General features: G+C 40.9%; 1 protein-coding gene across 1 annotated transcript in view; it reads left to right on the top strand.

Moving 5' to 3' along the window:
- Positions 1-27,648, top strand: part of COL21A1 (collagen type XXI alpha 1 chain) — a 475,958-nt gene that overhangs the window by 133,441 nt on the left and 314,869 nt on the right. Inside the window, exon 3 of the mRNA XM_073675431.1 lies at positions 6,766-6,874. Within this exon, the coding sequence (XP_073531532.1) occupies positions 6,787-6,874 (88 nt within the window). The 5' untranslated portion in view covers positions 6,766-6,786. The remainder of the gene's footprint in view (positions 1-6,765; positions 6,875-27,648) is intronic.

Raw genomic sequence — 27,648 nt, 5'->3', positions numbered from 1 at the left:
GCCATAGTTGTGGAGTGAAAGCTTTGATGAATTGGGGCCATAATCTTTTTCTTGGGTGAATAAAGTCCTGCTTACAATAGAGGTTGCTTCATGATCAACAGAGGCCTGGCTTCTCTAATTAAATACAATTGAGGAAAGCTGCAGGGTAAATGTAGCACTATGTATGGGTCATTCACATGAGCCAGCGCATGGACAGGTCTAGGTCTGCCAGATCATTCAGAGGAATTGCAAGGATGAAAATAGAAGAAAGTAACCAGTTTGTTAATGGAAAAGAAGAAATACAGTATTGCTACAGAAGTACAAGTCTGCAGGCAGTTCTGAAGCACTGCAATGTAAAATGATAACATGTGTAAGAAAAATGCACTAAGTAGCTATTAGAACTGAATCATTGTACTTTACTATCACTCATGGGACTCGATTTAGTGTTTTGTTTATTTGTTGCATTGAAATAATTGGGAGGACAATGTAAAATTATTTTACAGGCGCCTAAAAAGGGTCAATGAAATAGAAATTGCTATCATTTTAATACACTAAATGTAGTGAATTAGTATAGTAGTAATATTTAATACTATACAGATCAGTACAAATCTGAAGTCTTCTGCTTCATCATCTTCAGAATTTGTTAGCTAGTAGTATAATGAGGTTGATGTAAAACTAAAAAAGCTTGCTCACCTGCATTCAACAACATCTGCTTTCCTAGGTACTTGACCAGCAGGATGACTAGGGCAACTGCTTAATCTTGTAAAGCAAATATTTATGTCTGATTACTGCAACTGTGTTTTTATACCTATCCTCTTCTATTGTGACAGGTGGAATAACAAAGAAAGAATTCTAGCCGTCCTACTTTATTTTACTTTTAGCTCTGGACATATTTGGTGTACACTTCAATGATTATGTAGAATAACATACTCTACTTTTTAGAATATTTTAGATAACTGATTAGCATCATATTTTAATGGTATTACTAGTTAGTTTCAAATGTCTGGTGACATACTCTATATTAATGAGATTAAATCGCTTTGCCTTTGCTGCTCACTATTCTCAATAAAACCTATGGGTCGCATCCATAATGAACGGAGTATCCCCAGAGAAAGTGCTTTTTCATTCTCCCTGCTGTGGGTAATATAATGAAGGCCCTCACATCTATTATAGCTATATGTCTAAATAAAGCATCTAAAAAGGTTGGTCTAAATTAACCATCCCCTTCATGTCCATAAGCAGATTGCAGGCTGCTGTCAATGACAGTCTGAATTACCGTATGTAAACTGGATCCAGAAGGAAGAGATGCGTCTAGTTTCCAGTAGAAAGACAGTTGAGCAGGAAGTATCTTATCTCACACCTACCCTGCATCCTGACGTCTGCACAGGCCACAGAGCATGTCTAGAACTCTCTGCCACAGAATTAACAGCTGTTGCCAGTGCAGAACAGCAGCTCCGGCAAGATGGCTGTCCCTATAAATATCTACAGAAAAATGAACTAATAAGAGATTCAGTGAACAAAAAGGATTAGTTAAAAAAATTACTTAGTTAAAAAACAATATAAGTGATAAATTCCCTTTAACGCCAGGACCTGAATTGTAGGTTGTGAGTTCTACTTTTCCTTTTAAAGGGATGGTCTGAACTCAAAGTAAATTTAATTCCATGTTTCATTCTGTCTTCCATATGCCCAGTATGGTCTCCTTATCATTAATGGCTATCTAATAATAGGCTACAATAACACTTTGGAGAAGCAAACCAAAAGAGGCTCCGTAGAAATGGATTGGAGAAAAATATGTATCTCTTTCATAGTGCAGAGTTGGATTAGTAGGGATGTATTTAAGGGATGGTCCGAAGTCAAAGCAATTTTCCCAGTTAGGCAGCTGTGATCCGGTTGTCAATCAGATTGACTTTGACAATCCCACCCTTTCAACAGAGCAGAGCGGAAAAGAAGTCTTCGCTCTGTCAACATGACTTCAGCAGAGGCAGTTGAATCACCCACAGGAGTGGTCTGTGACTGCCCTTGTAGTGTTCTAGATCCTATAAAGACATACGTGTTTATCCCCCAGGTAATTATGTCCCCCATCCTGGCTCCTTCTTGTAGTAATCTCCCTCATCCTTGGCCCATTCCTGGTGTAATGTCACCCATCTTGGGATAATGTCCTCATCCTGCTATGATTTCTCCATCATGGTCTAATGTCCCCAATTCTGGAACATTGTCACCCCTCCCTGATATAATGTCACCCATTCTGGTATAATGTCTCTATCCTAGTACAATGTCCCCATTCTAGTATAATATCCCCAATTCTGGTATAATGTTCCCACCCTTGTATACTGTCATCCAATATGGAATAATGCCCTCATCCTGTTATAATGTCACCGAACCTGGTATAATATCCCCCATCCTGCTTTAATGTCCCCATTCTGGAATAATGTCCCCCATCCTGGCATAATTTCTCCATTCTAGAATAATGTTCCCCATCATGGTATAATTTCAGCTATTGTGGGTCCCTTCTGTTCTTCTCAGGCACATTTTAAAAAGAAACAGACGATTATTCTCACCATCTCCCGCTCTCACGTCGCACGACGTCCTCTACTGTAGCTAATGCAGGAGCAAGCAGCTGACTTCAGCGTGCCTGCATGGGCAGTGCATGATGTCACTGCCATGTACCACGAGTCACTGGTAAGCCAATGACTGCTGCTGGCCTTTGATCGGCCACAGGCATGTATAGCAGTGTAGGGAGCGGGTCTCTGTGCAGCAATACATTTCACCTGAATGAAATATAACAATTTCTATTATTTTTTACATATTACATTCATTATGATTTGGGGTCTAGGCAGACCCCAGATCATAGTAAAGGATATTAAATTTGCAGAGAATAACATCTCCACGAATGAAATTTCCCAAGGAGAAAATATACCACTAGGTGAATTTGAATCTTGCCTGATATGATGGTCTCTATTATTTACTTATTTCCCAGTAAACACAAACCCCATTGTAAATGTGCAGCAGTATGAGTTGAATAGGAACGAGAGCTCAAGATCTGCATAAGCCCTCCTTCCTGACTTGGCTGTCAGAGATGTGATGGACAGAAGAGAACAGAAGATAATGTTTTCATATCACAGCTGAGATATTGCAATATCTCTTATATCTGCATACCTCTCAACTTTTGAAGAACAGAAAGAGGGACAAATTATGTGGAGGCCTAAATTTTGACCAAACCTTTGGTCACACCCCAACCCACGCCCATTCACCATTTCTTTCTACCATGGCAGTAGGAGATGTCAGAGGTGGCAGTGAGGGAAAATCAGCACATGTCCAAGATTGCAGTGCGTAGACCCAAATCCGGGACTGTCCACTGTATCCAGGACAGTTGGGAAAATAGATGAGCACATTGATTCATGGGACTCGAATCTCTTACCTTTTGGAGTCCCCTGCTTGGCTTTTGATTAGCCAGGGCTGGCACAAAGTCATCTGTGTGTCCTGCTCATCTCTTGTTGGGATCTGTGGATTTAGTTTTTGTTTATTCATTCATAGTCCTAGGAGCCAGAACTTTCTTTTTTTATGTAGCTTCACTATAGGATATTTGGCTTTTTTGGTATCTGTAAGGCCATGTTCATATGCTGTGTAAATACTGTATTTTTTGTTTTCTGCTGGTGTCAGCACCAAACTATGCAATAACAATCTTCTCTGATAATTGCATTTCTGCTAAATTTTTTTTATGCCTTTTCCCCCTTATTTGATGCGTTTTTGGTGCAGATGTGTATTTAATGTGATTTTTATAGTACAGAAAAGCTTTGATTCTGAACTTAAAAAAGTAACTGCAGTTTTTTACATGACTTTTTTTAGGCTCCACATAGAAACCTCCAGTGAAAAAAAAGCACCAAAGCAGCACAGTTCTGCAGCATATTAGATGCACAGTGGGCACAGTTTTCATGAAATGACATCCACTTTGCATGAAAGGTTAAACATTGCAGAATTTCTGTGCAAAAAAGCAACAAAAAAATTGCAGTATCTACATTACATGTGAACATGGCCTAGATGTCGAAGCAAAGTGGATGTGATTTCATTAAAATTCTGCCCTAGGTGCTGAACTCTGCTATTTTTCCTCTATAGGCTTCTATGTGGAGTCTGAAAAAAACACAAGAAAAAAAAGCACCGTTGCGTTTTTAAGTACATAATCAAAGTTTTTGTGTCCCTTTAAAAAAACCATTAAAAACATAGATTCACATCTGCACCAAAAATGCATCAAATATGAGGGAAATCACATAAAAGAAACGCATCAAATATGTAATAATCAGAGAAGATTGGTATTGCATCGTGTGGTTCACACAGCTGAAGAGAATGTGCAAAAAAAAAGCAGCAGAAAAAAGTCAGCATTTACGCTACATGTGAACTCAGCCTCAGCGTCATATTTCTATTATTTTTTTTATGGGTTTAATAGCCAAAAAAATGCAATCACACCATTTTTTTGTGCCATTTACCATTCACCATAAATAATCTGATCACTGTGTTGTGTGGATTGTTACGATTACAGGGACACAAATATGTTCATGTTATTTGCTGATTTGTAATGTTTATTATTTTTTAAAAAGCACATTAAAAATTACATTATTGTAATTGTTTTTCATTACTTTTTAGCAATTTTATAGGAAGAAAATAAATCTCATGTATTCTCCCTATAGAATACAAGAACATAGAAATATACTATAGATGTATCTCTATGCACTAGTATAATCTGCTTCTGGGTTCACTGCCTGCAATACAGATTAGGTATAAAAAATACTCCCAGTGATGTCAGTGGAGCCTGTGACTCATGACTTTAGCTCCTAACTGCAATGTTGTAGGTTGTGGATTCGAGTCCTGCAGAGACTCACAAAAAAAGAGAAAATTAGATTTTTGTAATTGTTTTGCATTATTTTTAGTAGATTTATAGGAATTGTTTTTCAACTTTTTCTTCACTTCTAGAATACAGACATAGAAATACACTGCTATACAGATCTATCTCTATGCACCTGTATAATCTGCTTCTGGGTTCACTGCCAGCAATTTAGCTCAAGATTATCAAATTCTCTTATGCTTATCATTTTGGCTGTTGCTCATAGATTAATCTGTTGCCTGCATACATGGAGGTCTCAGGGAGAACAGATCACAAGAGAAGGGAATGGTTTATTTAATTTATGTAAGTCCAGAGAGATGCTGACCATGCCCCCGATGAGGAAGAGGGGCTATGGTGCAATGACAATGTCGAAGAGAGGTGTGAATTGGAAGTCAGGACTGAGCCCTCAAATCGAGACAGTCCAGCTGAATCTGGGACTGTTGGGGGCTATGTGTGCATCAGATGCTATCCAGGGATTGAGCACCCACAGGCATGGCTAGGATGGTAGATGTAGTTTTTTAACAGAGTGAATACCAGGACTGCTGCTCATATTTGTGCTGCTAAGACTGAAATCCCACAACAACCTGTAATGTATTTCTCCTCCTTAGCTCCTCAGCTGTCTTGTGTGTGCTCTTCCCTGACCAGCATCTGAGGTACACAGACAGCCAATGTGTTATCTCAATTCTAATATCCAATATCCTTGATCACTGACAGCCGTAACAGGAAAGATGGCCTACATTGGTCCCAAGCTCTCTGTCCTGGGGTAACTCATTCTGCTTGTTTAGGATGAATTTGACATGAGATGTCCATGAGTCACATGAATAGAACATGTACAGTCATGGCGTTTTGTGTGAAATTACGTCCAATTTGCCCCTTTTTCTCTGTTTTTATGTTGCTCTAATACACACAAAGGAAATAAACATGTGTATAACAAAATGTGTACTTACAATAATTTTCTGGGAGAAATACTTAATTTTCTGGAAAAATTTGAAGGGTGCCAACACTTTCGGCCGTAACTGTACCCACTATAGTCTATGGGGCTAATTTTCTGGGAGAAATACTTAATTTTCTGGAAAAATTTGAAGTGTGCCAACACTTTCGGCCGTAACTGTACCCACTATAGTCTATGGGGCTGTTCACACCTGGGCTGCCAACTTTATTTTTTATTTTTTGTGGACAGCATCTCAAAAAATCACGGACAGACAGCCTTTTTATCAACATATTATATGACCATAATAAATCATTAATATTATAAGTGATACTTGTCTACAGACCATAAATCCTATATTAAACCATTAGCTGCATTTACTGTGTCTGTGAACGCTAAATGGGTGATAAATACAGTCAGAAAAATCTGTCTTTCCTGCTTCAAAAAAATCAAGGACACATCAATTTTTTTATGGACAGGGGAAAAATGTGCCCTATTTTTACGGACTGTCCAGGAATTTCTTTAAGGTTGGAAACCCTGGTTCACATGTCCATGTCTAAGAGAGATATAGATATATATAGATAGTTACCGTAAATATTAATATATTAACTATAAATCAAGTTTAAGCTTATATACAAACATTTAATGTACTCTGCATAAGGCATTTCTTCATAGAGTCAGAAACATCAGTCTCCAACATATTTTTTCAATAAGTTTGGATTAATTATTTTTAAATTAAACATGAAACATTGTATAAGAAGTAGAAGCTCCCACCAGTGCCAACAACTGTTTGCTAAGGGTTCCGCAATCAATTCATTGATGGGAAAGCTGCAAAAAAACCTTAGAACCACCTTCTGTTCTTTTTTTTATTTTTTTTTTATAAAACTCTAATAAAGTAATAGCTAATTACTATAATAAATATACTGTTGTAAACTAGTATTACATCATGCTAACTTTTTTAAATCTTGCATTTCTTTTTTAGGCATCTACATTTAGACCATAGATGGCATGGATAACGTTCAAGCTTTCAACTATTCTGATACTACTGCTTCAATATTGTGTTTCATCAGAAGATGGTGAAATAAGATCAAGTAAGGAAAAGTTTTATGAACATATTAAAATAACTTGCTAAAAGTAATGCTGTTTCTTCCTATTGAAATAAATGAAGTTAAATTCAAAAGGCCAGGAGAATATGGCCAAAAGGCTTTAGAAAAATGAGAGCTAGGATCAGATCATTGGCTATAAGCAGTTTTTGCCTCGAGCTTGTGCTTTTATTAATCCTCCTAAATAAATTTGTACACAGTGAATGCAGGAGGAAACAGTGAAAATTAAAAAAAAAATCTGAGATCTCTCAGTATGGCCTCAATTTATCAAACTGTTTTTGACAGAATTTTGGCATAAAACTGTTTGATGTGATGCAAAAATTGTAGGTGCACACCCCTTAATGAATTTGGTGGATCTCACTCCAGAGCAATCATCATGAAAATTGGCATACAAACTGACAGTCTTCATAAATTAGGGCTGTGTATTTCCTACTATTTGGTGTTACTACATATTTCTCACATTGAAACCAGCAGTGACAGCTGTAAATTGACTCAAGTCTTCTATATGTTAATTGCTGCTCCTGACATAAATACTGTAACTAGATATCAGTGGACAGGAACCCACACAACAAAGCCTCTACTCCACTGGTAAATATTTAAAGCCCTTAAAGACTGCAGCTGTGGGCTATCTCTACATGGAGCAGGCTCAAGAGGTGAGCCCACTCCATGCAGCAGGGGTGCTGGCTCTCTTACATAGTCAGAAACCGACCGAAACTGATCACAGCCAATTGCATCAGTTGACCCCCTTTAGATGACGCCATTCAAGCATTACAGAGGCATTTATCAAGCTTCAACATGGCAGCAGTCACTTCTGACCGTCACCGGTACCCCACCCAATACAGTTTCAGAGTATTGATCAATTGCCCTAAGGGGAGTAATAAAGCATTACACGTTTATATATATACTATATATACAGGGTGGTCCAAAAGTAGGTGGACAGAAAGTGTAATAAGGTTATGAAGGTTATGGAACAGTCACAGGAGATAAGTATCTCAAAATTCTAATAAATCAAGTTGTTCCCCAGTTACAGCAACAGCCTAATTCAAATGACCTTTATTTCCAACAAGATGGGGCCCCTCCACATTATTCAAGAGTAGTCCGCGAGTATCTTGCTGAAACATTTCCTAATAAATGGATTGGCCGAAGAGGCCCACTTGATTGGCACGTTCACCAGACTTGACCCCAATGGATTTTTTCTTTTGGGGAGTACTCAAGGACAAAGTTTATAGTCGAAAACAAAAAAGTGTCAGTGATTTGAAAAATTACATAAGAGATGCATTACAAGAAATTAATACCCAAAGAGACTTGTGCAAAAAAGTTTGTCGAAGCGTAAGAGGCAGACTTCAAAGCTGTGCAAATTGTAATGGAAAACAGTTTGAGCACCTGCGTTGATAAAATTTAAGGGCTTTTGTATTATTGTTCAGAATAAAATTTAATTGTCAATGTTATGCTTGTGTTAGTGACGCGCCCCCTGGGCCAGTGCTGTAGTGCGGCGCACGTGTACGCGGGGGAATACCCGGAGCCGGATCCGATGGGGGTAGTAGTCTCCGAGTGGCGGGGACCCGGTCCGTGCCCAGGGTGGTCAAACTAAGTGTGTGGCAGTCTTTGTAGATGTTGTTTAAGTGTCGACTACGCCACCCGTTGATTTGCGGTCGCAAGGCCGCCGCTGCAGAACAGTCCGCTGAGGCCGGTGGTATGTGTGCAGCAATGGTGGTATAACCCCCAACGGGAGAGGTATGGCCTCAGGGCAGCTGGTGCGGGTGAAGGGGGTGATAGAAAGGGCGTCCCGGTACCTTTAGTGCTGGTAGTGCGATGGAACACAGAGACTGATTGCAGTTTTCAATGCTTTACTCACAGATGTTATCAGTGTCAGTCCTGCAGGTGATGACGACCCGAGCCGTGCTGCGTCCACCAGGTACGGGGCTCGACCAACCCCCAGGCAGTTCCAGAGTGTGACCTTGAACTCCTTTCTCCGTTCCTTTCTCTGGCCGTCCCCACTAGGGACCCACCCATGTCCAGCTTCCTCGGGCCTTCTGGTGGCGAAACCTATCTCCGGTTTCCCTGACCCTATGTGGCGTGCCTTCGTGGTGAGTGTAGTGAGTGGTCGCGCCAAGACGTGGCCACGACCTCCGGTTCCTGGCTGAGGATAAGTGGCCTCCACCAGTTCGGGATCCGGTACCCTGATCTGCCAACCCTTCACCCGCTGACTCCTAGCGTGTTCGGGTTCCCTCTTCCTTCATGTCTCTGGGCCTTTCTCCAGGTTCCATTCCTTCCTTGTTCCTTGTTCCTTTCCTCTTGTCTTTCTCTCTCTTGCTCCCTTCAGGAGCAGCACCCAGACAGGGCTGCTGCTCCCTGTCACTACTCTTCTCCTCTTCTTCTGTCTGACTGAACTGAACTGAACTCCTAAGATGGTGCCCACCTTTTATACTCCCTCTGACACCCGAGCCCAGGTGACTAGCCACCAATGGGCTCCTTCCTATGCCCAGAGTCCCTCCCCTCTCTGCTCCTGCACCACTGGGATATTCCTCCCCCCCTCCCACTCCAGCCAGGGACAGACGCTGTCGTACCTGCACATCTATCTGGTGGGAGTACCGTTGATCTGTCCCCCGGAAATGGGATGTATGTGGTGCATGCAGCTAACTGAGTTCTAGTCCACACTCCATCCTTACCCGGGAGTGGAATACCACACCTCTGGTTCGAGGTGCAATACCCCTGTAGCAGCCGAGCCCTCGGGGTGCTACATTAGTAAATATCATTTTATATATAAATCAAAATAAATGTTATTATTTTCTGTCCACCTACTTTTGGACCACCCTGTATATATACTTCTCAAAAAAATAAAGGGAACACTTAAACAACAGAATATAACTCCAAGTAAATCAAACTTCTGTGAAATCAAACTGTCCACTTAGCAAGCAACACTGATAGACAATCAATTTCACATGCTGTTGTGCAAATGGAATAGACAATAGATGGAAATTATTGGCAATTATCAAGACACCCTCAATAAAGGAGTGGTTCTGCAGGTGGGGACCACAGACCACATCTCAGTACCAATGCTTTCTGGCTGATGTTTTGGTCACTTTTGAATGTTGGTTGTGCTTTCACACTCGTGGTAGCATGAGACAGACTCTACAAGCCACAGAAGTTGCTCAGGTAGTGCAACTCATCCAGGATGGCACATCAATGTGAGCTGTGGCAAGAAGGTTTGCTGTGTCTGTCAGCGTAGTGTCCAGAGGCTGGAGGCGCTACCAGGAGACAGACCAGTACACCAGGAGACATGGAGGGGGCTGTAGGAGGGCAACAACCCAGCAGCAGGACCGCTACCTCCGCCTTTGTGCAAAGAGGAACAGGAGGAGCACTGCCAGAGCCCTGCAAAGTGACATCCAGCAGGCCACAAATGTGCATGTGTCTGCACAAACGGTTAGAAACCGACTCCATGAGGGTGGTATGAGGGCCCGACGTCCACAGATGGGGGTTGTGCTCACAGCCCAACACCGTGCAGGACGCTTTGCATTTGCCACAGAACACCAGGATTGGCAAAGTCGCCACTGGCGCCCTGTGAAAGCAGGTTCACACTGAGCACATGTGACAGACATGACAGAGTCTGGAGACGCCGTGGAGAGCGATCTGCAGCCTGCAACATCCTTCAGCATGACTGGTTTGGCAGTGGGTCAGTAATGGTGTGGGGTGGCATTTCTTTGGAAGGCCGCACAGCCCTCCATGTGCTCGCCAGAGTCTGGGAGGAGATCCCACAGGAGACCATCTGCAACCTCATCAGGAGCATGCCCAGGCGTTGTAGGGAGGTTATACAGGCACGTGGAGGCCACACACAATACTGAGCCTCATTTTGACTTGTTTTAACTACATTACATGAAAGTTGGATCAGCCAGTAGTGTGTTTTTCCACTTTAATTTTGGGGGTGACTCCAAATCCAGGCCTCCATTGGTTAATAAATTTGATTTCCATTGATGATTTTTGTGTGATTTTGTTGTCAGCACATTCAACTTTATACAGAACAAAGTATTCAATGAGAATATTGCATTCATTCAGATCTAGGATGTGTTATTTGAGTGTTCCCTTTATTTTTTGAGCAGTGTATATACTGTATGCATATGTTTAACACACCCTATAAATAACATATGGTGAATGCCAAAAAGGGAAAAAAAATGAAGCAGCGGAAACATTAATTTTTGGTCATTGTCACTCGCCCAAAAAATACAATAGAAGAAGATCAAAAGATCACATCTAGCCCATAATACTGACCTGAAAAATCATTTTACCTGGTCATTTTTACCACACAATGAACACTGTAAGAGCAAAAGCCTAAAAACAATGGCTGAATTGCGTTTTTTCTTGCATTTCACATCACTTGGAATTTATTTTCATACCTTTGAGTGCTTTACATGGTAAAATGAATGATGTCGTTCAAAACTACAACTTATCTAGCAAAAGAAAACAAGCTCTCATTAGCTATGCTGACAGAAAAATAAAAAACATACAGCTCTTGGAAGAACAGAAAAAAACTGAAGTGCAAAAACAAAAAATTGTCTTTTCCTTGAAGGGAATCCGTCATTAAAAAAACACTATTAATCTGCAGATATGGGTTTAATCTGCATCTTAATAGCATTCTGACCCTATCCAGCTTTCGCATGGAGAGAGCCCCGCTGCTGGGAGGAGATTAACTTTATTCTTCCCAGCAGGCTCAGGCTTTCAGTCATAGAGGTGAGGCTTGCGCGGCTTCAGTCACCACTCAGGAGGCGGCGACTGTCATCGTGCCACTGGCACTGACTGACAGCCGTCTATGCATTAGAGGTAAGGTTATAGTCGCCGCTGCACTGAGCGAACACTCAAGCCGCGCTGGCCCACTAGTATGACTGAAGGCCCAAGGCTGTCGGGAAGTATAAAGTTCATTTCCTCCCATCAGCAGGGCTTTCTGTGCGGGAGTCGGGTAGGTCCACAATGCTATTATCCTACAGATTAGCCAAATACCTGAAGATTAATAGTATTTATTTACATGACAGGTTCCCTTGATTGGGTCAAATGAGTAGTTGGAAACAATATATAATGGAGCCACACACACATAAATCTGAAGTATTGATATATCTTTACATTATCCAAATGTTATCATGTTTGGTGATGTATTGGCTGTACTACGTTGAATAAACTAATTTCCTACAGCCAGTATAACAAAGTAAATAGCAGAGACGCACCTATATATCATGTCTCAAAATATCACAAACTTTATTAATACATGAGGAAAATATACATCAAATACGCTAAGTAATACATGCAAAATTACAAGTATGAATTTTATTATTTTTTTATCCAGAGCAAGCCTATGATGCTTAAAAAAACACTTTCGTATCTAGAGGTGAGCGGCAGTTGATGTCAGATTTTCTAATATCAGCCTGGACTCTTGCATGATCAGCAGACGTTGTGCACATGTCCTATTCATTATACTCAGTGTCAAATCAGTAGAATGCGATGTCATGCTCCTGATTTGGAAGTGAGAAAAGCAGGACTAACCTATTAGTGTTGGAAAACTCATTTAATTTAGAACAATACATTTAAATGTCCCTGGATCCTAGAAAATAAAAATGATGGAAATAATCCTGCTTACTTGGATTTGTGTTCACAAAGACTTTTTGGAGAACTAGTTTTAAAAAACTTCTGGCTGATGGAAACTGTTCAACCATTAACCCCTTTGGTTTGCATGTTAATGACCAGGCTAATTTTTACAATTCTGACCACGGTCACTTTATGAGGTAATAACTCTGGAACGCTTTAACGGATCCCACTGATTCTGAGAATGTTTTTTCGTGACATATTGTACTTCATGATAGTGGTAAAAAATTTTCGATATCACTTGCGGTTATTTGTGAAAAAAATCAGAAATTTGGCAAAAATTTTGAAAATTTCGCAATTTTCAAACTTTGAATTTTCATGCTCTTAAATCAGAGAGATATGTCACACAAAATAGTTCATAAATAACATTTCCCACATGTCTACATTACATCAGCACAATTTTGGAAACAAAAGTTTTTTTGTTAGGAAGTTATAAGGGTTAAAAGTTGACCAGCGATTTCTCATTTTTCCAACAAAATTTACAAAACCATATTTTTAGGGACCGCATCACATTTGAAGTGACTTTGAGGGACCTATATGACAGAAAATACCCAAAAGTGACACCATTCTAAAAACTGCACTCCTCAAGTTGCTCAAAACCACATTCAAGAACTTTATTAACCCTTCAGGTGCTTCACAGAAATGTTTGGAATGGTAAAAAAAAAAATTAACATTTAACTTTTTCACAAAAATGTTATTTAAGACCCCAATTTTTTTACTTTTGCAAGGGCATCAGGAAAAAATGGACCCCAACATTTGTTGGGCAATTCCTTCTGAGCACTCCGATACCCCATATGTGGGGGAAAACCACTGTTTGGGCACATGGCAGGGTTCGGAAGGGAAGGAGTGCCATTTGACTTTTTGAATGTAAAATTTGCTTGAATAATTAGCGGACGCCATGTTGCGTTTGGGGAGCCCCTGATGTGCCTAAACAGTGGAAATCCCCCACAAATGACACCACTTTGGAAACTAGACCCCTCAGGGAACTTATCTAGATGTGTGGTGAGCACTATGAACCCCCAGGTGCTTCACAGAAGTTTATAACATGGAGTCATGAAAATAAAAAAATCAAACTTTTTCCACAAAAATGATCTTTTAGCCCCAGTTTTTTATTTTCACAAGGGTAACAGGAGAAAATGGACCCCAAAAACTGTTGTGCAATTTCTCCTGAGTACTCCAATAGCCCATATGTGGGGAAAATACACTGTTTGGGCGCACGGCACTGTGTGACTTTTTAAACGCAAAATTGCCTGGAATTGAGAGCGGACGCCATGTCACATTTGGAAAGCCTCTGATGCGCCTAAACAGTGGAAACCCCCCACAAGTGATCCCCATTTTGGAAACTAGTCTCCTTAAGGATTTTATCAAGGGGGTATAGTGAAAATTTTGAACCCAGAGGTACGACACAGAATTTGATAACATTAGGGCATCATATTGAATAAGTCATTAGTCTTGAGTGCAAGTGCTCGCTACTTGAATTTGCATCGGGTCCTTGGGTATGCACTATGTATCATGGGTGCTCGAGTGACATGCTCAAGTCCCCGGCCCACATGTTTCACGGTTGTTAGACACCCAAAATAAAACATGCGGAGCTCCCCGCAAGGATTTTTTGCCCGCAAAGTATATGGGGCGGAGACTCGAGCATGTCACTCGATCACCCGCGATACTCGGTGCATATCCGAGGACCCGATGAAAACTCAAGTAGCGAGAATCTTTTTTTTCTTTACTTTTGAAAAAATTCCAACCCCAACACAACCCTAGCACAACCCTAACCCTAGCACAACCCTAACCCTAGTACAACCCTAACCCTAACCCTAGCACAACCCTAACCCTAGCACAACCCTAACCTTAATCCTAGCACAACCATAACTCTAACCCTAGCACAACCATAACTCTAACCCTAGCACAACCCTAACCTTAACCGTAGCACAACCCTAATCTGTACACAACCCTGACCCTAGAGTTTATTTTTTACGCCGTTCCTTGTACGGTATAAGTGATTAGATAACTTTATTCTTCGGGTCGGTGCGATTACAGCGATGCCAAATTCATATCGGGTTTTTATGATTGACTGCTGTCACACACTAAAAAACGCTTTTTTTGTGAAGATAAGTTTTTGCATCTCCGTATTTTGAGAGCTATAATTTTTCCATATTTCGGCCGACAGAGTCATGTGATGGCTTGTTTTTTGCAGGACAAGTTGACTTTTTTACTGGTACCATTTTCGGGCATGTGACATTTTTTGATCGCTTTCTATTCCGATTTTTGGGAGGCAGAGTAAACAAAAACCAACAATTTAGGAATTGTTTTTTGTTTTTTTTTAGGTCGTTCCACGTGTGGTAAAATTGATAAGGTAGCTTTATTCTTCAGGTCAGTACGTTTACAGCGGTACCACATATATATTTTTTATGTTTTTGCGGGACAAGATGACGTGTTCAGCGGTACCATTTTTATTTTATTTACATCTGTTTTTTTGATCGCGTTTTATTCCATTTTTTATTTGGCAGTATGATGATAAAGCATCGTTTTTTGCTTCGTTTTTTATTTATATTTTTTAACTTGTTAACTAAAGGGGTTAACTAGTGGGACAGTTTTATAGGTCAGGTCGTTCTGGATGCAGCAATACCAAATATGTGTACTTTTCTTTTTTTTTTCTTTTTTCATAATTATATTATTTATGGGTACAGTATATTTTTATTTTTTTGGATTATGTTTTTCATTTCTTTATATTTTTACAATTTTTTTTTCAGTTTTTTTTCATTTTCTGACACTTTATTAACTTTTACACTTTGTCCCACTAGGGGACTTTCATCTTTTGCAGGCTGATCACTTGTATAGCATAGAGATGCAGCAGCAGCATATCTATGCTATACAGGATCTCAGACTGCATGCAGAAGTTACTTTGATCGCGCACTGCGCAGGATCAAAGTAACTTCCTGGTGCCTGGTGACCCGGATGTCGTCATGACTATATCGGGTCACCATGACAACCACCGGCTGGTTGATCGCAGCATTTCGGGGGTTAATGTGCTGAGAGCAGTGAAGGACTGCTCCTAGCACACAGCACTGGGTGTCAACTGTGAGAATCAGCTGACACCCGGTAGCGTTCGCACCAGCACAGCCTCGGTGCGGGTGCGATCGACCGGGCGTAATAATACGTATCTGGTCCGATAGACCCAGGGCGCAGATAAGTATTATTACGACCCATGTCAGAAAGGGGTTAAGAAATTTACTGGATATTTTTAACAGTTTCTTTTATGTGATGATTGTTATTCATATAACTGTCAGGTATGAACTAGTGTAATAATGATCGACTGTTCTGCTGCATTCCTACACCTGAATACAACAATCGCGCTATGTGTGCAGTGTTATGCTGTTTCTCTATGTGGATAGTGATGTGCGTCTTCTATATTGTGTGATGGTAATTAGAGATGAGCAAACCTTTCAAGGTTCGGTTTTGTTTGGCAAGTGGCCCAAAAGCTGCCAAATCAGCTCAAATTATAGGCAGACAACAGGTAAAGTGGCATCAATTGACCCAGAGTACAAATAGTATAATTGTGCAGCATGGATGCATGGGGCAGGGTTTTGACCAGCATTGCTAGCTTAAACATTGATCAGTAGTAGGTGGATAAGTGACAGGTGTAGGCCTGGTGCTCTGAGATCCCAGCCAAATTCTGGCAACAGACACAACAGTCAAATATCAGCTTCGCTCAGGTCAGGAGAGGTGCAGGCCAGTACGTGGTTTATGATGCGATCCTCTCAAGAGAAATACAGCAGTGTGTCTCTGTCCTTAGAAAAATGTAAGGATAGTAACACAGGTAGTTGACTGAAAGTAAGTGCAGGCCTGCCGGTCTGGGAGCCCAAGAATTAGGGACAGACACCAGGAAAAGTGTCATCAATTGACCCACAGTAGAAATTTTATAATGGCAAAGCAGCAGTCAGGCATGGGCCATGCATGAGACAAGGTCTGGGCCAGCATTTACACATTTGAATTTAAGTTGAAATTAAGAGGTGGGTGAGGGACCAGTGTAGGCCTGCTGTGCTGGGAGCCCTGATATCTCATGCAACAGCGCAAACTGTTTTTCTGCTCAGCCACACTCAGGTGGCCAAAATATCAGCTTCGTAGACTACTATTGTTAGAAAAATGTAAGGATAGTAACACAGGTAATTGACTGAAAGTAAGTGCAGGCCTGCCAGTCTGGGAGCCTTACTGCTACAGGCAACACACATGAAGGAGGCCCAACTTGGAGTCCAAACATTTACGAAAATTGTTAGTAACATCAGCAGCAGTAACAACAGCAGGTACAGAAGCCTCGATTAAGGTGTCACCTACTTCAATAACGCGAGATCAATGCAGCACAGTAAAAACTACGCCATCGCCTAGTCTGTCCAGTCTGCGACTTGGGTGCAAAAGTCATTGGAGATCCATGACTTGTTCATCTTGATGAAAGTTAGGCGGTCTACACTTTCATGGGACAGTCAGATGTGCCTATCCGTCAAGACACCACCAGCAGGGCTAAAGACATGTTCTGAGAGAACACTGGCTGCAGGGCATGACAAAACCTCCAAGGTGTGACAGGCGAGCTCAGGGTACGCTTCCATTTTTGAAGGCCAAAATGCAAAAGAGTCCAAAAAAACCCTGATGGCATTGATATTGAGCTCGAGATACTCCTGCACCATCCTCTCTAGTCGTTCACTATGTGTCAGACTTGTACTCTGTTCTGCTGGTGCAGGGGCTGGTCTAAAAAATGTGTGAAACGACTCACAGAAATTACTTCTGCCACTTACACTGCTGCTGCTAATGTTTTTGCATTGACGACTCAACATTCCTGGGGTTAGAAGTCTAGAACTGTGATGTACACTGAGTACCTCACTGCTGTCTTGGGGAAAACAACTCTTAAGATTGTCTACAAGTGTGTTTCAATACTCCAGCATGTGCGTGTCGCTTTCCAGGGGAAGGAAGCATCTGGAAAAATTTACTCTTGTACCGTGAATCTAACAGAGTGGCAATCCAATAGTCAGCACTATTTCTAATCCCAACAATATGGGCATCATGTTTCAGATAGTGCAGCAAGAAGGTGCACATGTGTCGGTCGCTTCCATGAGGTCCAAGTCCATGATGTGTGGGTGGCGGGGTAACACTCAAGCTCACTTCCTTTGACCACTCCCTCTAACCACAAACAGAGAGGGGATCATTATCCTCTTAATCTCTTGACTGTTGCGCGCCCATCACTGCTTCCTCCTTGTCCCCCTCGATCGCTGTAATCCACCCTCCCATGCCACTCGCCTGTGCGATGACAGTCCGGAATTTAGAGATATTGTTATCCCTTCCACATTCTCCTCTGCTTCCTCCTCTTCCTCTTTGACTACCACCTCCTCCCACAGACTATTCAAAGAATGCCCCAGTATGTAGATGACCGGAATAGTTATGCTGATGACTACGTTGTCTGCGCTAACCATCTTAGTAGTCATTTTGAAACTGTGCAGAAGGGTGCAGAGGCCCTTCATCTGTGCCCTCTCTGCAAGCGTGATTTCTACCACATCCATGCTGCGTTGACTGAGGCTATGCAAAATGACTTACTGCACCAGGGATCATCTCTTCTGCCACAGTCGCTGCAACATGTGCAGAGTGGAATTCCATTGTATCAGCACATCGCATATCAACTGGTAGACCGAAACACCTCTGTATCGATGCAAGTCGATGACCCGTGGGTTACGAACGGCGGAAGTGAACACAAATCGACCGTGCTTTCTGCAGCAGCGCATTCAGACCGGAGAAATTGCTGTACCACCAGACTGAGAATGTTAGCCATGCAAGGCTCGTGTATGAGGTTGCCCCGCGTAGGGCCGCCACCAGGTTCACTTCGTTATTGCACATGGCCTTCCCTGACTACAGGTTCAGTGGAGACAGCCATTACTGAAACTCGATCTGGATAGCTGTCCAAAACTACTAAGCTGTGTGACTGTGATCTCCAAGGCATATTAATTTAAACACTGCCTGATTGCTGTGAGCTCTGGCTGCGTAGATTGTCTCTGCACTGTTGGAACATGTGTCTCATTAAGGGAGAGGTTGAGGGTGCAGGTGTAGGTCCTAGAGTAGGTGGAGGCGTCAGAAGCAGTTGAGGAAGTGTTAGATACAGAGGTTTGTCCCGCAAGCCTTGGGGATTACAAGACTTGTGGAGCAGCCCCTTCCCCACCTGCCCCCACAGCCACCAGAGTCACCCAGTGATCAGTCAGAGATATGCAACACCCATAGCAATGCTTGCTCATCCAGGTTTCAGTGGTGAAATGCACCCTTTCAGACATATATTTTTTCAAGGAATGGGTGATGTTGTCTGAGACATGCTGGTGTAGCCCAGGCACAGCTTTCTTAGAGAAGTAATGGCGACTAGACAGCTGGTACTTTGGGGGACTGTGACGACCATCAGCTTTTGGAAACCAGCTGTATCCACCAGGCGGAAAGGCAGCATTTCCCTGCCCAACAGATTGGACTTGGTGAAGTTCAAGCTCTTAGCTTAGGCATGTGTAGGAGGAAACAATCTTTTACATGACCGAGGGTTGGCTGCTGTGTTGAGAGAGTGTGGAGTAGGGAGAACACGACAAGCTGCTGGACTGTGAGTGAGGTTCAGTCAGAGATGTTATGATGGATTGAGAAAGATGTGGTGTGCTCTGTGTCTGAGATCGGTCAAAGACAGCAGGCATGTCCACTTCTGTAACCACTGATGGGCTCTCACTCACCCCGACTGTAGCGGGTTAACAAGTGGAGGTTCTGCGGCCGAAGGCCTGTGTGAGAACACTTGGCATGGTGACGGAGGAGGAAGAAGCAGCAGATACAGTTGATGGAGCGGCCGTTGGTTGGCGAGGCCCGCTACTCTGCATTTTAGCGCAGTGATATTCCCAGACTAACGCAAGTTGATCGTACATGTGCCAGTTCATGCATGTAGTAGTCAAATTATTGGAATTTTTGACTGTCATGAGTCGATTTTTACAAAGTTGGCAGATAACGTGAGTTGGGTCATCCTTTGTGGTCTCAAAAGAGGCCCAGGCTAGGTAACCTTTGCCGCCCCTGCAAACTGCAGACTCACGCCCGCTTCTGGCCACAACCAGAATTGTGTCTGAGATTGCAGTGCTTGCTGTGGTTGCATCACTTCATGTCTGTGCGGGAAGCCACAACGTGACCTCCTTGTCTTCCTCCTTCTTCACCTCCTCTGCTGAGCTACTCAGCTGCATGCCTCTGGGTTCACACCAAGTGAGATCTACAACCTCGTCGTCATCCTCTCTGTTCTCCCACTCCTCGCCCCGAAAGTCCTTCTCTTTCTGCCCTGACAGCACAGTAGAGTCCGCGTGCGCCTCAGGTATCTGAATCTCATCAGGATCACCTCCACCCCCAGGGGCTAACGTCTGGTGGCGAGGGTCTGGATTCTTCTCGAATCCCACTTCATCCTGTCCTGAATCCAACTGAAAAAATTTTGGGCATCGGTGCAGATGCTTTCCTCCTCTTGAGTCTGTGAATCTTTGGAACTGACCGCTGATGCTTATGGTATAGAATGTGTGAACAGCTCTGCAGACTCACCCATCTGTGGTTCCTCACAGTCAATTGGGCTCTTGGGGAGTTGTGACGCGAGTGAAAACGAGGGTAATTGGGGTGCCACCTCTGAGGACTGTATGCAGCGCTGCCATCCACTGGAGCACATGCTCATTCTGGTCACTGTGCGGCTGACAATGAAAGGGAATCGAGTAGCCCGTCAAGTAACAGAAGTTGTCAGTGGTCTTTGAATAGGATGAGCCGGGTTTTATTCAGTAGAGCTTTCAATAACATTTCCACCTACTCCAAGTACACCTTGAACACCAAGCCTTTTCCCCCTTCCACCACAACCTCACTTTTTCCTACTCATGTTGGATGTACCATTCCCCTCTTTTAACCATCTGTTTTACAACCCTAGGCCCAGACCTGTCAGTCACCTGTCACTAAATTAACAGTCAGTATTTATTTACTGAGATAGTATAGCTGGACAACAGAATTAGCATAAAAGATTTATATGATGAAATGTGGACTGGTGTCTGGACCAACTATTAGCATAAAGGATTTAGATGCTGAAATGTGGACTGGTGTCTGGACCACGCAATTAGCACAAATGATTTAGTTGCTGAAATGTGGATTGCTGGCTGGACCACACAATTAGCACAAAAGGATTTAGATGCTGAAATGTGGACTGGTGTCTGGACCACACTATTAGCAGAAAGGATTTAGATTCTGAAATATGGACTGGTGTCTGGACCACACTATTAGCAGAAAAGGTTTAGATTCTGAAAATTGAACTGTTGTCTGGACCACACTATTAGTACAAAGGACTTAGATTCTGAAATGTGGACTGGTGTCTGGACGACACTATTAGCAGAAAGGATTTAGATTCTGAAATGTGGACTCCTGGCTGGACCACATTATTAGCAGGAAGGATTTAGATTCTGAAATGTGGACTGGTGTCTGAACCACACTATTAGCAGAAAGGATTTCGTTTCTCAAATGTGGATTCCTGTCTGGACCACACTATTACCAGAAAGGATTTAGATTATGAAATGTGGACACCTGGTTAGAACTCACTATTAGCAGAAAGGATTTAGATTCTGAAATGTGGACTGGTGTCTGGACCACACTATTAGCAGAAAGGATTTAGATTATGAAAGGTGGACTCTTGGCTGGACCACACTATTAGAAAAAAGGACTTAGATTATGAAATGTGGCCTGGTGTCAGGATTACATTATTAGCATAAAGGATTTAGATTCTGAAATGTGGACTGGTGTCCGGACCACACTATTAGCAGAAAGGATTTAGATTCTGAAATGTCGACTCCAGGCAGGACCACTCAATTAGCACAAACGATTTAGATGCTGGAAGGTCGATTTGACACAGGATCCTATCTAGCTGAACTAGCTAACAGTAAACCACCTAGCTAACTATCTTTCTACTTGCAGCAGCAGGAGCAGCCTCTCTGCTCTGCTACACTAACAAACTGGCGCCAAAATAACATGTCCGCTTTTTATATGGAGAGGGACATGTGACTTTAGCAGCCAATGACACAAGCCCTTGTGTCTGGATATTGTGGATGGATTCTGCGCCCTGATTGGCTGCTGGAATCTCCACACATTAAGTTAATAAAAAAAAAATTACAGTCTGCCGCTCCTCTGACCTCTCCCCTCCCACTCCCCTCAACAAACACTTTCCCCCCACTCAACACTCAGCACTACTATCCTAGCCAAAGTCATAGCAAAAGCATAGTGGAAACTCGATCATTTACCGAACTTTGGCCGAATTTTGACGATTTTGAGGAAAATGCTGGGGTATTCGAACATGAATCAGAATGTTCATGCCGACTTTAAGATTGGCGAACATTTTCCAAACAAGTTTGCTCATCACTAGTGCTTTGGTGAAAGAGGTTCCAAAATTATTGAATGCCTCATGCCTCTTAATGAGTGTGATGCATCTTACTCCAACACTTATGTGACATAAATCATGATGAATTTGCCTGCATGTGGCCACACCTCTTCATCATTAAGTTCAGCAAAAAAAGGGTTGATGAAGCTGGTATAAAAATGTTAAAAAAGGAGTTGTGCAAAATGTGTTGGTTCAAAATGTTTAAGTCAGGTATCTTGTGATATAAATTCCATTTTTTAGACAGGTTCCCATTAAATCCCCAAACCTTCAGATTAGCCCCATATCAGTAGGTTATTAGATTTTCTTTTACATGACAGGTTCCCTTTAAGTGTAATTTTCAGCAAAAAAATAAATAAATAAAGAACTATTGTCTATGTATATAAAATGTAGAATCTGAAATAAAAATTCATTATAGTTAACAAATAATTTTGCAAGAGCCCAAACACATAACCTAGTATAAACCTCAAAATAGCATTCACAGATGTTGGTGAAATATGAAAAGAGGTGATATGCTTTAGTTTCCCTTGTGAGTTGGACACCTTTGTGTTTTTGTGGGTGTGCCATGATCTTATTTTAGGGCATTTCTTTTGTCTGGCTTAAATGTGTTGGCAATAACCTCCGATGTGTTAAATTACCTTTCTTTCCATCTCACTTTTGCACTGCAGTTCTAGGAATTTAGAATATTAAATAATTCTTGATGGCAGCAAACCTCATTTTTAAGAAATTCTACAAAGGCAAGCAAGATATGGTCATTACATTTTATTTAATAATTATGATTACATGGCTGAAACTGAATGCCTTCATACACATTGCTTTTAGAAAAAACTGTGCATTTATTCCTATATTTTTGTGGTAAAAAATGCTAGTGCCAGATGGTATTGAATAAGAAAGTATGAATTGCAGTGCACTGCATCGAGGCATCGAACCCCGGCAAAGTGGGATTTCGGTGTATGCGTCTGAGTGTCCACCTCCAGTAGGCATACAGTATGTGCCCGAAAATTATGCACAACAAAGCACAAGTTGACTCTGTCTTCATCATTATAGTCAATGACCACGTCTGAGCATACGCCTGAATGACGTTTTACGAGGGTTCGGAAGTAAGCCCCGACGGGATCACTGAATGTATGAATGAATTATTATATATTTATTACCAATCCTTTTGTGTCCCAAATCACGTATGTAAAATATTTTTTCTGATCTTGTAGATTACATTCCCCATGTACATCACTAACTTATGGCCGCTCATGTGTGTATTTATTTCCCTGGTATATAATCTTTTCAATTTAATATACTTTTTTCAATGATGAATTTATGATTGTATATGCATTTAATAAAAGGTATATTTGAATCTTTAACAAGTGTGGTGCACCCCCATTTTTGTAGGATACATGAATCAATTGTAAAAGCAAATATAAGAAACTTTTGTAATTGAATTTATCAGAGAAATATAGTTCTTTTTTACATGTTAGCCACTTCCTCTCCTCCGCCTGCCTCTTGAAATCATCATTCACTCTGAAAAAAATCTAAAATCCACCTCACTGAGGAATCAGATTACAGCTGCTTATACCCTGTCCATAACTTCCACTGAAGTGAATATGAGTATTGGAAGTGGCAGCACTGGGAGCTAAGGCGCTGAAATAATTTTTGAGTTTCTGAAACAGTGTAGCAAAGTCTGCTTAGCTGTTTCCGGGGTCCTGCCCTTCGTTTGTTGACACAGTGAGGTAGTTTCTCACAGCTCTGCCATCAATCACACTAATTGGATAATGTATTCTAAAGATTTTATATATCCCTCATACCATATGCTTTTGTATATATATTTTGATAGCATTTCTTACTCTTTTAGCATGATCTATATAAAGACCTATGTATAGGACTTTACCCCCAACACAGGGTAGATAAAAAAAAGTAGGTAATGTAGTATATTGTAAAAGCAAAGGTTTAGCAAAATTGCGTCTGGCATAAACCATGTTTTAATTAAGATATTACTCAATTTCTCCTTATCTATTACAACATTCCTTATTATAAAAAAACACATTTCAATATACTTGTGACCTCCAGCAACTATTTTTCTTTTTTTTAAAAAATTAAGAGTATGCATTAAACGCAGAATAATGTTTTATCACAGAGAATGTGTGTAGGCAGACAAGCATAGGCAGGATGATTGTATAATTATGAATATTTTACAGTATAAGTTCACCGGGGTGTTGCACTGTACCCAAAAGAAATATCTTAATGAAAACATTGGAAATACAGATCAAACAATATTTTAAAATAATGACTTTTGAAAAACATTATCTGCAATGTTTCATTCGAGAGTTACTAAACATGTCTAAACAAATAGCATGAGCAAGATAAGGTCATAAATGTACTTTTTTTTTGCAATACTCCTTGGAGAAATTCATTGGGTAATTTAAGTGCTCATATTTACAGAAATCCTAACTAGCAGAAATATGAAAGCATATTCTGGAACCAAAAAAAGACCACATCATCAACAGTGTAGCAGTTTTATTTTCTGGATCAATTACACATTCATATAATCAATTTGTTACTAAATACTTCTAACTGCTTTAAAGTGAATTTCCATATTTTAGGTACAAATTCCTGTACCGATTGATTTTTTTCAATAAATTTTCATAGCACTTGGGACATTTTTCTTTTTTGGTATGTATACTGTCTGTTATTTTTGCGGATAGATTACGAAACCATTACAATCATTGTGCCTTTTCATTCTAATGGAGACATATTGGACTTTGATTTGTTTTGTTGCTGATAAAATTCGCCAATGCAAGTAAATGGCCCAGTGAAAAAAAAACAGCACATCAATGTCATCTGTGCGCCTTCTATATTTTACTGTTTGATTGGTAGGAGAAGCTAAGAAATGTTTTGCGTTATATAAGAAAAACAAACTTAACCAGTATTGTAAAAACTATCACATGGACCATGGGTCTAGCACGCTGAAAAAAACACTCACCTTTTTTCAACTATGTGAAAAAAAGCTGGTGTGAAACTGGCCTTAGAGTGATAGAGATACAAATTCAAATATCTTGAACAGACTTAGAATTAGAAAATAGGGAATGGACTGCCAGCAGTCACTAAGAGAGGGGGACTAACTGCAATCTCTGTTAATATTGAGTTAAATGTACTGTATAAAAATATGCAGGAAATGGTGGTTCATGTACATGTAAATAAGACTAGGATGAAGTTTTACTCTCTGAGAATTTTAGGTGGAAAGAGACTGGTGAATACACTTGCAAGAAAAACACAATTTACCTAAACTAATACCATACAGAATTGAGTATATCATAGACTAATATGTAAAACTAGTTTGTGAAATAGCAGAGCCCAGTGATGTAGCAAAGCTGTGAATGTCACAAAGGTTAGAATAGTACTGATCCATGGCATAGCAGCGTTCCGTGCTATAGCAGAGTTGTGGTAGTCACAAGGTTAAAGTACTACCAGTGTTATAGCAGTATTGAGTGGTGACAAAGTCCAGGGTGGTACTTACTTGTGGTACAGTAGAGTCCTGCAATACTGCAGAGCTAGTTACGACAGGAAACTCATTGCAACATTGGTATGCAGAATAGCAGAGTAGAGCAGTATAACAGAGCTGGGTAAGGAGGTTCAGAATAGATCATTAGTACCAAATGATAATAGTGGTGGGGATCTGTATACTCAGTTTTCTGCTGCCTGATCCAGCCTATAAAGTTGGCAGTAAAGCTTCAGAGATTTGGTAACTTGACGTTCAGAAGAACAGAAGGAGCTAACTAGAACAGGAGAATGGAGGAGGCACTACAGGTGAGTATTAGCTGCTTAATAATATTTAACTTATGGTAACCTGCAAATACAGTCTTATTGGATGGCAAGTGGCAAGAGCTGGTCAACAAAACATTAGAAGGATGAGTACAGTGACTAATCAGGAACGCTGTGCCCTCTATAAATATGATATGTGAAAATTCTGTCCTATGCTGACATGTTTTAATACTGATCCTGGTGTATTATTACTGATAACTTATTCCTAATCCATCTTGTTTTTTCTACCCCTTCTGTCGGATCTTATTATTGCTCCCTGCTTTTGACCCTGGATTGAATTAACTCTTTTTTTTTGGATTAATTTGCTTCTGGCCCTTCTCTCCTTGTTTTGACCCCAGTTATCTTCCTGAGTTCTTCGCTATTTACTGCTTTTGTCCTTGTTTCTTGGGTTTTCGCCTTATTTTGTAACCATTCTAATACTAACTGTATCCACCAGCCAGCAGCTACTCTGTAGACTTAAGCTTGTTCTTTGGGACTTGCTAAGTGGAGTGGCTAGCCACACAACATACTGTGGAAGAGCTCTTAAGAGTTGCTCCATAAACAGTCCCCCATGAGAATTATTTGTATGCTTTGGGTGATTGTCTTCTTGCATTACACAACGTCCCTTCAGATCAAGATAATGGACTGCAGGCCTTACATTTTTGTTTAAAGTTTGGTTTGAAACACCTTTGAACAAATTCATTCCTCAAAGCTGCCCTAAATCACAATGCTCCCCTTACAATCCTTTACAGTTTGCACGAGGTTTTGGTGTTGTTTGACATTAGGTTTAGATATTGCTTTGCAGGCTTCTTTTTACTATTCATATATCATTGTGTATTTGTGCTATGATGGAAAGAAAGGTAATTTAACACATCAGAGGGTATTGCCAACACATTTAAGCCAGACAAAAGAAATGCCCTGAAATAAAATCATGGCACACCCACAAAAAAAAGGAAGGTGTCCAATTCACAAGGGAAACTAAAGCATATCACCTCTTTGTTGTTTCTCACCTTTTTTAAGTGATGCTCATTGTGCTCCTTCCTATAGAAAATTGCAACAAACCTACATTCTCTCCATTTGCAGAAAATGTGTCTATGTGGACTCAGGTCTTTACCAACGCTATAATTTCTCTAACATATTTGCTGTAGACCTTTTTAAGTTGTTTGCCTTAATAAACAGTCTTTTTTAAGTAGAGCAGATTTGTCAGTAACTAGTCTTTGCCATTATTTTGCGGAAAAAAACATCTGTGAAACTGACACTTCCATTCTCTGTTCCTTAATAGAAACATCTTTTGTCAATTGATTTTGGAAGAAGTCATTAACACAGAAGTTTATTTACTTTTTCTCCATGCACTATGGTTGTCCTCACCTTAATCCTATGGAGCTGCTGTGGCTTGACATAGTGACGTAGAGTGAAGCACATGCTAGACCACCTAAAATGAAAGGGGTTTTCCCACTAACGAAAGTTCATTTTAAAAATTGACTGTGTCTTACCGTGTATGAAAAATACCACATCTCCTGGGCAGGGGAGGAAGCAAAAGAGTATACTAACATTACAGTAGGTGATCACAGAGGATTCATTTTGTGAGGTAAAACATTTCACTGCCTGTTTTAAACAATATTTTACCTCACAAAACGAATACAGACATTACAGCACGGGATCACAGCTGATTCCTTCTTTGAGGTGAAACATTTTTTAAAAACAGACAGTGAAATATTTTATCTCACAAAAAAAAAATCAACTGTGATCCCCTGCTGTCCTGTCTGTATACTCTTTTGCTTCCTCCCCTGTCCAGGAGATGTGGTATGATCAGACCGTGTCCCTGTACGGTCAGACACAGCCATTACACAGTACACAGCAGGGGCACATTTATAAGATTATCTCAACACAGGAACATTTTTAACACATCCAA

The sequence above is a fragment of the Phyllobates terribilis genome, unplaced genomic scaffold (genome assembly GCF_046119375.1).
Source record: "Phyllobates terribilis strain yellow unplaced genomic scaffold, ASM4611937v1 Scaffold_3__8_contigs__length_932513732, whole genome shotgun sequence".
Lineage (NCBI taxonomy): Eukaryota > Metazoa > Chordata > Amphibia > Anura > Dendrobatidae > Phyllobates > Phyllobates terribilis.
Note: the sequence above shows the minus strand (reverse complement) of the source record. Positions and strands in the feature narration are given on the sequence as shown.